Genomic DNA, 13,734 nt, shown 5'->3' on the forward strand with positions numbered 1-13,734 from the left:
TTTTAATTTTACACTACAGTAGTCATGTGTTTTCACAAACATTCCACATCTACCTTGGGGAAGAGAAACCCCCTTAGCACAGAACCTCCATAGACTGGGATGGGGTTAAATGTCTGGAGGCCTCTCTCTGGGGAGGAAAAAAAAACATTTTGAGCAAGTGAATTCAGTGAACTGCCCACAAATGTAAAATTCTATGAAACTGGCAATTTGAATTTTTATTTTCATGTCCTAGTCTAAGAAGCTATGCAGAAATTTGTCTGAATACTTTTTACAGAAAGCTGAGCACTATTGCTCAGCTTGTTAGTGCCTTCAAGGATTGATTCTACAAACATCCTCACACGTTTGAAGATGAGAGTTTGAAACCTGGAAATGCCTATCAAAGCAAGATTTATATATTGCATAACAAGCAGGGTGTTCCAGTCTTTTTAAAAGTGCAAGTATGTAGCCAGAGGAAAGTCTATACAATCCGGAGGACAATGCTGCAGTGCAGCTCAATTACTGACTATTCACCATCCCATTGAGCTGCTAAACTTTCAGTGTCGCAGGGAGGAAAATGGGGAGCAATTGTTTTTTGAAAATTCCTCATGTTACAAGGTAGGTCCACTCACTCATTTGATCAGATGTCTATGGAAGGCTACTATAACTAAGAACCTACCATTTCCTTTTTCAAGAGCACAGTTTATTCTTTTGAAAACTAGCAACTTTTCAAATGAGGTCAAAGAAGGATGACAAATTGTGGCTTTGCTCTTTTGAAACAGATCTTTTGTAAGAGTGTAATTCTGAAAAGCTAAAAAAATAAGGAATTAGTTAATTTTTTAAACAGATTTAACTGCTTTAATTGAGAGGAAGCTTTGTATGGTTGTAAAAGCACAAGATGAGGAGTAAAAAAATCTAGGTTTTGTTTACTGCTCTGCCAGCTGATTTTGGGCAAGTCACTCCACCTCCTGTGCCTTGGATTCCCCAACTGTAAGAAGAGGACCTTGTCTACCCCCCAGTCATGCTCTGAGACCCTCAAACAGTACTATAGAACTACTAAGCATCACAAACACCAGACCAATTTGTACATGGCCACCACAATACTGAATGAGCTACCTTCGCTGGTATAAAAATACCAAGCAAATCAACACCGAAAATGATCCCTACTTTTATCTACAAAAATTAGGGATTTTTGTCTCATGGCAAATCACTAAGAGTCATGAGGCAGAAACAATTAAAATCAACATTTGTTCATGTAAGTTATTTACACAGACATATGCAACACTTGTCAATAAAAAATGAGCATTTAGATATGGCTGCTATAAGATCTCTGCCACAAGATATGCTCCAATATGTACTTTTGTATTTCATTAAGCTTTTGAGTAAAAAGATACCTTTCCTAAAATAAAATAAATAAATAAATAAAATAAATAAAACAACAACAACCACACATTCTTCCATACTCTTGCATTCTAAATAAACTAATTCTCATAATATGAGGGCAACACTCATGAACAGATTTAAATAAGAAAATAAAGGTTTAATGAAAGGGGGAACCAGGAACAGGCAGGTAATCAAATATCCCCATTCTGTTTCAGCAACAAAGGTAGCTTTTGGATGCTAAATATGGATCTAAGAAGATTCCAGTAATGAAAGTCTCAGACAAAACATGATTGCCTCCACAAGGACACTTCATATATGTGCAACTACATACACGTATTCCATCAGAAGCAAAAATCCTCATGACTGATTTGCGTCAAGAATACAATCTGAACCCTACCTCCAGCAGAACAAAAACCTATGGAAACATTTTATATAATTCCCCCCTCCCCCCAGTGTTCTCAGAACTGAAGTCACTTTTTAAAATGATCACACAGGTACTAAGGATTTCACACCACAAAAGTTATAAAAAGCAGTTACCCAAAATGGTCTGGAAAATCATCAACATCTTTTCTGGATCTGCATTCTGGAGTCCTGTCTTGCTGCCCTGCCCTGTCCTTTTCTTGTTCATCACAGAACATAAGTGATAGTAACAGACTGGAAAGCATTTCACTCCAACACTTTCCTTTTCCTGGCATGAAGAAGTGTCAGACATGGTCTTGACATGTATACCTTCATCTTACTGTTTATGTAAACAGACACCAGTATGCTATGTAGAAATTATATTTAGCCATGATAAAAATGACACATTTTGAGATTTAGAACATAATACAAAAGCCACACTCAGGAATCACTTAGCTTTGTTAATTTCCTTGATACCAAAAGGAGCACATTTCTATCAGTACATATACATTTGGGCCTTAAATGCAGCACCAAGGACACACTTGATCTCATTCTGTCACTCTGTACATCAGCTACGTGTCAGGGTACAGAATGAATTAAACAGCAAGCCAAGTCTTGCTGCAGTGAGGCTGAAAAAAGACCAACTCCAGCTGTGTCCCTTTGCTAATGGTCTGAGCATATGAATTTGGTATACCGGACACCAGTTCTTTATATTATTTCCAACTCTTAAAATTAAGATCTGTTATTGTTATGCATTCCAAGGTTATGTGGACTTTACCTGATGTTTAAACTACCAGTGGTTCTGCAGTAAAAAGAAATCCTTAATGAAAGGTATTACCAGCAGCTGCTGCTGTTTTCAGAAGGCTGCATAGGCCCTGTAAACCAAACAAACTGAATAATTTACCAAGGGGAAATGAATTGGTCCTCCCTCTGATTCTACAAGGTCATTATAAAATATATTTAGATCTCTTTGGGGTTGTAGTTACCATGACAAATGTTCTGAGGTTCTTCTAATCTACTGATCTTCCAGCCCCAAATTACTTAAAAGTAGGTCACCCTGCTTCTTACACCATGGCTAGAAATACTGCAATCATTTTGCAATCTTTACTTTTGCCCTTGTCTGAAGATCCTGAAAAACAAGCCACTAGACATTAAAGAATCTTGTGTTTTGGATCCACCTTATGAGGTCTTTTTTAAACATATGAAAGCTACCAAGCTAGGTCTGTAACTGGTGGTCAGATAGAGAGACAACTATTACCATCCAAATGTTCATTGTATAAGTGGATCAACATCAGATAGCTAATGTTAACCTCAACAAACTAGGTATGTTTCTCATGAATTTGAAGTGTCAGAAAACCTGCCTCCTGACAGTATAAGGTGTAGCACAGTGCAGGCCAACAACTGACTAGTCCAGATCTATTTTTAGTAAAGATTTAATATTGTATAACCAATATTTGTTACCACTACTGGTGAAAAAAATGTTATGCAGTTCACTGCAAAAGAAAAAAAAAAATCAGATTTTTTTTTTCCGTACAATGAAATTACTAATCTACAAAAATATTCAAGTCATGTCACAATGCAAATCCATGAACTACTTTGCAACATAAGGCAGAGACAGATTTAAGGATTACTGAATGCTTGTTCTCAACATACAGTGCAATATCATTTCCAAATAATTAAAATCTTTAAGTGTTAAAGTCAAGCAATATTTCATTTCTTCACTCCCTTTTGTGTTACATTTTTAAAAAGCAGAAACATTTGTTCACCAACTGTTATTGCTTACTGCGTGTAATGTTAATTACCACGATGGAACTGAACTTTAATAGATGTCCCACTGGGCTATAAATAGATATTTATCTGACAAGCACTATTGAAAAAAAATACATGATTCACAGCTCAGAGATCATGAAGACTGAAATGTCACAGGGTGAATTACAAGTTAGATATGTTCACTTTATTTCAATTTAAATTCATTTTCAACCATGCAAGTGTGATAATTGAAGTATATTGCGCAAAAAATCCCCAACCTTATTGTTTCTATAAAAATTAAATCATTTTTTCTATTTATATTAGCAGAGTAGACTCTCACCTGAAAAGGAAATATGTTGTCGGCTCTGTTCAAACTATCTTCCATCCAAGATTTCGGAGCAAAGGCCGAGCTAGGCCTAGCATACTTCTGCAACTGGATATGATTACTTGCAAAATTCTTCTTCAGGGGTGAGATGGAGTTCAGGGGTGTTATCCCTCCATTCAGTCCCCTGCGGTGGTCTCGCCCTTGGGACCCTCCCCACCCACCATATCCACCGCCACCGGGGCTCCATGAAGAAGATGGTGTAGGTGATGGGCTTTGGTAGCTGCTCCATGGAGAAGGTGGTTTGTTAAGATTATTAGCCAAATGAGGCAGTTGATTAAAAGCAGCATTTCTATGTGTAAATGGAGGTGGATGAGGGCTTGCAGGCGATCTTCTCTGTTGCTGATGCTGATTGTGATGATGCTGAAAATGGGGGTGATGAGGGTGGTGTTGAGAGAGGGGTCCAATCTGAGGGGAAAAGCTACCTCCAAAGCCAGGGCTGACATGATGTGGAAAATTCTGAAACAGCAGAGCACCATTATTAGCTGAGGCAGCAGGGACCCCTCCCTGGTGAAAAAAACTGGCATCTTCATTGATTATTGTAGAAGAAGAAGGAGCTATAGCTGCTGACCAGTTACTAAAACCAGTCAGAGAAGATGCAGTGGATGTTAAGGGCTGAGTTGAAGTACCTAGCCCTGAAGCCTCTTGATAATCAAATCCTGTTAACACTGGTGATTCTATTCTTATTTTCTCTTTCCCGTTGCCATTCTCTGAAGAATTGTCTCCCTGATTTTCCTCAGATTTAGCTTTCTCAGGTTCAGGCAGCATGCCTGCTTCCTGACTTTGACTAGGGGAAAGCTGCTGTTTTTCTAGAGACTCTTGCTTTTCCTGTTGCTGAGTTTTAGATTTTTCTGACCCCAGAATCTCATCCTGAATGTTATGGGCAGCTGGAGCAGGAAAGAGCCAAGCTGACCCAGCACTACTGCCATTGGCAGCTGTGTTATTATTTATAAAAGCAGCAGGGCTGGGGGCTGCATTTTGATGATGGTGTGGAGGCTGCAGATGTGGGTGAAATCTCACTGGAAAAGCTGACTTATTCCCAGTGTTGTTTTGCACTAACACTCCAAACCCGTAATCCCCCATTTATTATATTTAGGATTTGATTTTCTCCTGTAAAAAAAACAACAACAACGATGTTTAGTGTTTCTCTCCTCCTCCACCAAAGAGGAACTAGGAAATATCTTGTTTTAATCTAGATATTCCAGTTTCTTCCTCCACACACTCCTTAGATATTTCTGATTTGGATATAAGTTCTGGTTCTTTCAAAGATAATCTCTTTAAATTTTTAACATGTGTCAATTTATGTTTGTTTCCTTTCTCTGGTTAGAAAGAAAAGAAAAATAAATCTTTGGTTAGCAAAATAAGAGGTTTCCTTTTCCTAAAGGAAATGCACATCAATAAGAGAAAAATCTTCTGGGGACAGATATAAAGAGATTTTAACTATCCTGTTTTTTTCCTCCTCAGCAGCCTTGACTCGGCCATAAATGAGTTAAGAGGAAAAGAGAAACAATGACGTCTGGTCCCTCCACCTCTTGGCTGCAAAAAAAGAAAAAAGAAAAGAAAGAAATTTAAGTCTGGAATAATTTAATAAATTCTATATAATCTAATATATATTTGTTTCCTGTTCAAAAGAGTCCTTGCTGTGGATATGGGAAGATTTTACCTCAGGATTTTAGCATTCAGTGGGGGAGTGAATTGTGCAGGAGGCTTTTTTTCCCTGCTGCTGCTCGGTAAGCCTTTATTGTGTATTCTAATAATAAATAATAATAATAAATACTATTTTGTATGTGTCTTTTAGAGAAGTCTTGGCTTATTGAAGGGGTAAGATTTTTATCTCAGAAAGTCAGTATTCTGGAGATGAGAAGGGAGTGAGCTGTGCAGGAGAAGGGTGGATTCTTGATGCTGCTCCTGTTGGGTTGGGTTTCTGAGCTTGCCAGGCTGGCCTCCTATTTACGATCAGATATTTGTGTGTCCTTCAGATGAGTCCTGGCTGTCCGAAGAAGAGTTTCATCTTAGAAATCTGCATTCAGCATTCGGGGGAGGGGGTAGAACAGGCAATGACTTGTGCAGGAGGAGGGTGAGGGAGGTGTCTTGCTGCTGCTTCTGGAAGGGTGGTTTCTGGTACTGGGCTCGCCTCCTTTTACTGAGCTAGGTAGGCTTCCTTCAGCTGCGGGAGCCCTTGTCTGCAAGGGAGGGTGGATTTTACCTCAGGGACACGGCATGCGGCAGGGGACAAGAGGCCGGTGGAGGGAGGCTAAGCTCGCCAGGCCCCTGTTCTCTATGGGGTACTCCCTCACCGCCCCCCCTCTCACAAGTCCTGGCGTCTGGGAAGGCAGGAGGGATTTTACCTCAGGAGAGCAGCCGCCTCCAGCGGGGAGGGGATGGTGCAGGCGGCGAGGGGCCGGGCTCCTCTCTCCCCCATGGAAGGTGTTTAACCGGCTCTCCCAAATCGCCCGCAGATTACGGGACAGGGTCACGATCGATTAGTACTGCACGGGAGGGAGACCGCTGGAGTCACCAGGGGGGTGGGGTCCTGCGGCGGCGGCTCCGAAGCGTCCTTTCCTCGCTTCGCGTCCTCGCAGCTGCAGGCGATTGCCCTTACCCTTCATGTAAAACAATCGATTATCGCGGGGGGAGGGGGGCGCGAGACCGGCTCCGAGGAGTCGGGAGGCGTTTCAGTAATCGGCGAGTCTGGATATTACGGAATCTCTTGTCCCCGGCCGCCTCCTGCTCGCTGCCGCAGCCGGTACCTCCCTCCCCGCCCGGCCGCTGCCGAGTCCCGTCTCCCCAGGACAGAGCCGCTGAGCGAAATGACAACCAGCTGGAGGGAGGCAGCGCGGCACTTCCGGTTTGGGGGAGGACACACCTCCTGCCCCGCCTCCCTCGCGTCTCCTCAGGCGGAGGCCTCGCCCCCGCCGGCTTTACAAGTCTCTTCCTGCGACGTCATGAGATGCAAGGAGGGGCGGCCGCCATTTTTGGTAGGGGCATGAAGGTGACACTCCGACAGTCATCTTTGGGGTGGGCACTCTTCCCTGCTTGGTTGCCATCTTGGATTGGGGCACGCATCTGCTAGCTGCCAGCAGGACGGCCATCTTGGACTGAAGAAAGCAGGTACTCCTTGAGCAGCCATCTTTGAATATGGCAGCGCTCTGTAACTGCTGGTTCTCTGTTGTCCTGTATGGACCAGAACGAGCAGGGGGCACGTTCCTGGGCAAAACTCCATTGTTAAATGGGGGAGGGGAAGGGGCAAAAGGCCTGAAACCAGTAAGATATACAACTGCTTGGGGAAAACCTGGGGAGCAAGTAACACCCACTGCCAACCCCATCTCACTATATGCCCCGAGGGCTCTGGCCACTGCAAACCTCACCTCCCAGTAATGCCCTGAGGGTTTCAGCTCACTGCAAACCCCACCTCGTTGTATCACCCACACCCTCAAGGCTCGGGCTCATTATAAACCTCACCTCCCTCCCCCCATTGCCCTGAGGACAGAAGCCTTTTGCAAACCCTGTCACCCCAAGGGCTGAGCAGTATAGCAATCCCTCCCTCCCTGCACTACCCTATCACCCCGTGGACTGATGTACATTACAAAACCTACTTTGCTGTAGGACTTCATCAACCGGTGAACTGAGGCCCATGGCAACTCCACCTCCCTGTAATAAATACGTCATCCCAAGGATGGACTGCAGAGCACAGACGTGATGAGAAGTGAATAAGAATGGAATAAAACAAGAGGAAGAACAAGGCACAAAGAACCCATAAAATAAACCCATAAAATAAATACTCAAGTATATTCTAGAACCTATCTGCCCCATAACTGCAATATCTAATCACCCCAAACATTGTAATATCACTACTTGAAGGTGTGGGGGGTTGTACCATTACAGACAAATACATGTGTTTTAAACAAGGTAAAGGAAATAATTTACAGGACTGAACATGCAGGTTCCACAGGAAACAAACCCGCCTGTAGATATTAGAGTTTATATCTGTGTTTTTCTCACTGCCTTTAATGCTTCAAGGGGTTATATATTTAGTCAAAATACCATCAGATCCGATCTCAACATTTTAGTTTCTATATGGCAGATATAGGATACGAAGACAAGGTGTCAATTTTCAGAGTTGGCTAAATTGGCTTAGGAGTCTAAGTCCCATTTTCAAAATTGACTTAGCCACTTATGAGCCTGGGACTTAGGCTCCTGAGTCACTTATGTATTTTTGAAAATTTATCCAAGAATTTGTGGTGTTTTGGCACTAGAATTTTCTCCCTGAGGCAAAAGTTGCTAGTGAAAGATATAAACGTGAATATAAACATAGGAATTGCACAGACCCGTCATAATCAAAAAGCCAACAAAAATATTACATTTAAGGATGAAGTGTTTAAAATATTCACCACAACTACTCCCACTGAAAGCAAATGAGTTACAAATAAACTAAAATGAAAATAGGGAAAGAGTTTCCGTATAAAATGAGGCCCCAAAAGCCATATTTTGCTCTCATTAAAGATGGCAACCCATTGTGGCATATTGCATCAAATGCTCAGTCCTCTCCCCTTCGGTCCACCATGGTGTTGGTCCTTCTGGCACTAGCTCTACCCATGGAGGTCACTGAGAACATGTAGCAAAGTCATTTGGACAGCCGAATGCTGCCTATTTGGGATGACTTCAAAAGTCAGCTGGAATCTTTCATCTGCAAGTGTTCCCCCTCATCCCTTGCCCCATAAACCTATAAACCCATAAACAAAATAAAGAAGTCAGATCAGATGTTCTTGTATCAATGCAAATGGAAGTCACCATGCATACATTGCCTAATTTAAAGGGTCTGTGATTCTTAGCTAAATTTGTAGAGGAAGGGAGTGGAGGTTTAAATTGTGATATCCAATAAATCTGATCTTTCAGGATGATGAGATGAGGACATTATAACATGAGAGCTAAAAATAGGGGTGTTTATACAGGGATAGAAAAAATACTGAGCCATGTTCATACCACTATGGAATTCAACTGTCAAAGTTGGAGTGGTGGAAGGAAAGGACCATTTTAATTTAGTCTGCCCTCATGAGCATTATCAGAATTTCATCTTGAACTATCATGCTCAGACCACAGCATTAGTAAGCATGAAGCCAGCACTGGCATGAAGTAGATATAGTAGAACCCAGGATCTAACTGACTTTACTAAAGAGTTTTTACTGAGTAAGTACTACAGGATCAGGTCCTTTGTTTCTAAAGCACTTTAGGAAGCTTAGGGATGAAAGGCAATATATATATTATAATAGTAATTAAGCATACTTTGTGATATACCTATATGTTTATTAAAAGGTTAGTTATTATTTTTGTACCTTGTATGGCAACCTCCACACAGTGAGCCTGATTTTCAAGGCCATTAGATATGCAAAGTGAAATTCCGTGCTTAATTTGAGTGCAGTTATCTGGTCTGCATGTACATCAAATAAACCACATGCACACAATAGATATGTATTTGCATACCCCACATGTTTGAAAATCTGTCCCTACAACACAGTATGGACTGCATGGATGCAGGGTTCATTGCTTTTGCCTTCCGTGGGTGGAATTTGGTGTGTAGTTTATCCTGAGATGGTGGAAAGGGAATCTTTTATTCATATTTTTGTCTTTTAAAAGTCATCTTATGTTAAATATTACATAAAGATTGTATTGGTTGCATTTTCTAAATGAAAAATAAACAGACCTCTGCTGGTTACAGGGCTAGCTAGGCTTCTCACCTTCCTAGTCTCTATGGGGGCACCCTCTCAGGTCTTGGGCCTCATGCCTTTATCTACTCTAGAGTGCAATCCTGTGATTCTCCCACCCTTAGACTAGGTTCTTGGCTACAGACCCCTGTGTACTGACTGTGCTTACTCAGCAGGTCCAACTGGGTTTGGCACCTGTGGTTTTTTCCTTCAGCAGAAAAAGGATTTTAAAACAACAGTCTACATGCACATCTATCTTACCTAACGCACTATCATCCTGTGATTCTAGGCCTAGATTCCTCAGACACTCCTGTGGATGCCTGTGTCAGTCTGGTTTCCCTGACCAGCTCCTTAACAACTACCTCCTCACTCAAGATAGAGAGAGCCCCTTTTAGTCCAGCTAGAGTCCCTTGTTCTTGTCAGTTCTTCAGCTATGGCCTTTCTGGACAAAATCAGTTGAGTAGGCTTAATAGGAGGTTGAGCCAGACGCGACAGAGCCCATACCAATCCTCAAATACTTGCTGAGGGATGGCTTATCCTGAGCTATTCTTCTCCCCTTCCTGCTTGTTTTTCCTTACAGCCCACAGTTAAACTAAACCAACATATTAATACAATACATATCCCAAGAACCAAGTTAGTATACAGTATTCATAAATTATTACAGAGCAGCTGGATATGCATCAAAAAACTACCTACCTGTTCCTGAAAGATCACTTCTGTCTCCATGCCTCACTGCTACAGTTGAGATCAGCAGAGCTATAAATAATAGGGACAGCTAGCAGGGTATTCTCTGTGACGGGTTCACAACTTTGGAATTTGCTCCACCATAGTCTGAAATAGTCCAAAGTTGATGAACTTCAGTGCTTGCCATAGACTCATTTTCTCTCCCTCCCACCAGATATTAGAAAATGTGGGGGGGGCGGGCAGGATTGTAATTGGAGAGATGGGGAAATAATGGGGTGGAGAACTGTGGTGAGTGATCTTAAAGTACTATACTGATATTTTGAATTATGTCAAGGGCATCTAGAGATGGGCATCCTTTTTCAGCATGTCTATAAATCAAAATAAATAAATACAAACATTTTCCAAAGTGAAGTAACAAAAAAGAAATTAAGACGTACGTATATTCCAGAGCGAAAGATGGAAATCACCACACAGAAACACTTCTCAAAGAGTTTCACTCAGTATTGGGGTATCCACCACCACCTACCCCAAAGCCGTTTTGAACCTCTTCTGTCACCCGATTGCGTGACATGATATTTTCAACAAATCCAGTATTGTTCATGCATTTTATGAAGTAAGCTCTTTTCTCTGCAATTGTATACACCCTGTTTCTGTGTGAGAAAATATATTTGTTTCCATACAATGAAAAGCATCATTGTTTTCAAACATCTAATTAGTGGGTTACAATTTCCCTTTTTGTGTACTGTTTTGCAACCTGTGCAAGCCTGTCTGAATTTTAAACACTATTTTTCTCTGCACTTTCCAGTCACTCTGTTATCAGCATCAGCATCATCATAGATGCAGAGTTAACAAGCACTTCTGTCAAGAAGCAATGAACCTGGCTCCAATAATGTATTGTTGAATAAACAGTTGGAAAAGGACTGCATGGATGGCCCTCATTTAAATTTAGGCACACCCTTGCAATGCATTAGCGTAAGTGCTGATCAACTAGTGATATAAGTAGAACTTCCAAACTCTGATGTTAATCACCTTGCATGACAAACATGGTTTCCTGGCACTAGCTACCTGATGGAGGCTTCTCAACGGTTGATATTTTGATGGCATCGGCTGCCCAACAGGATTTGCGTCATTTTATACAATCTTTTTAAGGAAAACTGCACAATGATATAGAAAAGATTGCAGTCATGACATGTAATTCCAAAGAAGAATAAATCACTAAAGAAAATTAGTAGTGTCTATAAATATTAGCATTTAACAACCAGAAAGGAAGTTGCTGCATTGATGGTTTGATGATGTAAAGTAAGAAAAGCTCACGAAATTTGGAATTCGTGAACAAACAGGAGGAATTATGATTTGCCACATAAGTTTTGTGGAGTTTTTTTAACTGATTCATTTAGACGTTATATAAATACTTTTAAATCAATCACTTTTAATAGCTATAGAATTTCAAACAACTCTGAAAGTCTCCTGCTTTCCCAAATGTTAAAATAGGAGCTTGCATTCTCCAAATCATATGCTACATCACCAGCCTGTAGTTCCTGCTGGGAAATATCAGAACAGCAGCAGCCTCCACTGAGAATTAAAGATATTACTACTAGTTTCTGCAGTGATGGACATATTGAAACGTTGACAGTTATTTCTAAAAACCTTCAATATATATATTTTCTTATTGCTCTAATTAAATATTTGCTTAGAAGACTAAGCAGGACCTTTGCAATATCTAGACTCACTCAAACCACAAACCCAAATACTTGCAGGGTCAAGTCAGTCCGTCATTCTCCTCCTGTAGAGTTCTCTGACGCTTATTGCACGGGTCTCTTTTGGATGGAACCTTAAAACATTTTTAAAGGTATTTAGGCACTTAAAACTGCTGAAGGGTGATTACTGGGACTTTCAAAAGCACGTAGGCACCTATCTGCATCTTTAGGTACCAAAATAACTTTAAAAAAATCTGATCCTAAGTTCTTGTCTGCTCCTCCTGGACATTAAAGATCCCATGACCACAAGAGTGGACGTTTGCTCTAGTATATTGTAAAATTTCCCTTCCCCACAATCAAGACAGTGTAAGATACAATGTGCAAGTTGGCTGCCATCCTCCATCAAAGAGGAGGCTGCAATTCAGTGATGATATATGAAGCTAGCACCTTTCTCCTGAAAGAGCTTTAGAAATGAAGTATATTTAAAATATTATTTAACTGTGTAAGGTATCATAACAAATTACTGTCTTACCAATATGTAATGGGTTCAGCTTCTATTGCCTTGTATGGGGGAATTCTACAGACCATTTCTACAGGCATTATTAGACAGTTCTAGTTGTTGGGTCTTCAATGGCGCTAACCACTGAGATGGACCATCCTACAATAGTTTTTCAGGGGCACAAGCCTTGCTCCTCACTGCAAGGCTAACTCATGAGGGGGAATGTATTGCTCTCTTAGAGGATTAGATTTCCTAGCCTGCTTTGTACAAACCTTATCCTGACAGTTCTGACTGCAACACATCACCCAATAAATGTTAGATTGTGACTTGGGTCACGGCAAAAATTGAGAAAAGCTGCAGTGGTGTAGAAAAATCTGTTCACTTACTTTAATGACTCAGAAACAACCTTGTGATTGTGGTTTATTTGGATTTAATAAAGCACCTGTCCAAAGTTTTAGTGCTGTACAAATGATAAAACGCAACAAAGAGTAAATATTCTCAATGCAAAATAGAAGAACTCTGCCAACCAAGCTGTATACCCCAAATAACAATATAGAATATGACACAACCAACTTAATGGCATAATAAGCCATAACATAATGTGGTAGGTCCTCATAACAACCACAACAGCCCCTTGCCCCCAAAAACCCCAGTACCTACAACTCACAATCCTTAAATCCTTTACCCCTCTCTTTCCAGAAAAGCCCAGGAGAACAAATGTGCTTTGCATTATGACCTGGATGTTAAAAAATCAGGGCCCTCTCGAGCCAAAAGACCCCCACCCACTCCCCACCCCCCCCCCCGGCCCCTTATGGAAAATGCCCTATCAGCAGGCCCTTTTTTTAAATCAGGGGACTGTAAATTCTAGTGCCTCCACTGAGTGCAGATGCCATGGTGTCATCTGATTAGAAAGGTGAGCCCTCAGTTAATAAGCACACAAACTTTAAATGTTAGCATTGTGCACTATTGCCAATAATATTAGGAAAAACATCAGGCTTACATGCTCATTTATCATTATGGGATGTATTAACTGACATTGGGGTGGAGCGACAAGGAATTCAAATCTCCAGTTTCCCCACAGATTTAAAGCCTCTCTCCAAAAAGGGGAGTTGAAAGAGGAGATGCAACCCTTCCCAGAACCAGATGTCACAACTATATCCTAGGTACCAAAAACAACTCACGTATGTTCTTGCTTCTTGGGTGTCAAAATCCCCACCCATGTGCCCAAACCGCCAGCTTTCCCCTCTGACAACTTCTGTGGGG

The 13,734-nt window shown here is 41.3% G+C and overlaps 1 protein-coding gene and 1 long non-coding RNA gene across 4 annotated transcripts in view; both read right to left on the bottom strand.

The window, feature by feature from the left end:
* Positions 1-6,678, bottom strand: part of CPEB4 (cytoplasmic polyadenylation element binding protein 4) — a 53,587-nt gene extending 46,909 nt beyond the window's left edge. For 2 of the 3 annotated variants that reach the window (XM_074960554.1, XM_074960552.1), the window contains exon 1: positions 3,848-6,678. In XM_074960554.1, the coding sequence (XP_074816655.1) occupies positions 3,848-4,972 (1,125 nt within the window). In that variant the 5' untranslated portion in view covers positions 4,973-6,678. The remainder of the gene's footprint in view (positions 1-3,847) is intronic. The other variant, XM_074960553.1, reaches the window with a different exon arrangement.
* A 3,479-nt stretch (positions 6,679-10,157) lies between these two features.
* The window catches only part of LOC141992021 (uncharacterized), a 119,045-nt gene continuing 115,468 nt past the window's right edge, over positions 10,158-13,734 (bottom strand). The window contains exon 3 of the long non-coding RNA XR_012640516.1: positions 10,158-10,422. This is a non-coding gene — a long non-coding RNA (uncharacterized LOC141992021). The remainder of the gene's footprint in view (positions 10,423-13,734) is intronic.

The sequence above is a fragment of the Natator depressus genome, chromosome 8 (genome assembly GCF_965152275.1).
Source record: "Natator depressus isolate rNatDep1 chromosome 8, rNatDep2.hap1, whole genome shotgun sequence".
Taxonomy (NCBI): Eukaryota; Metazoa; Chordata; order Testudines; family Cheloniidae; genus Natator; species Natator depressus.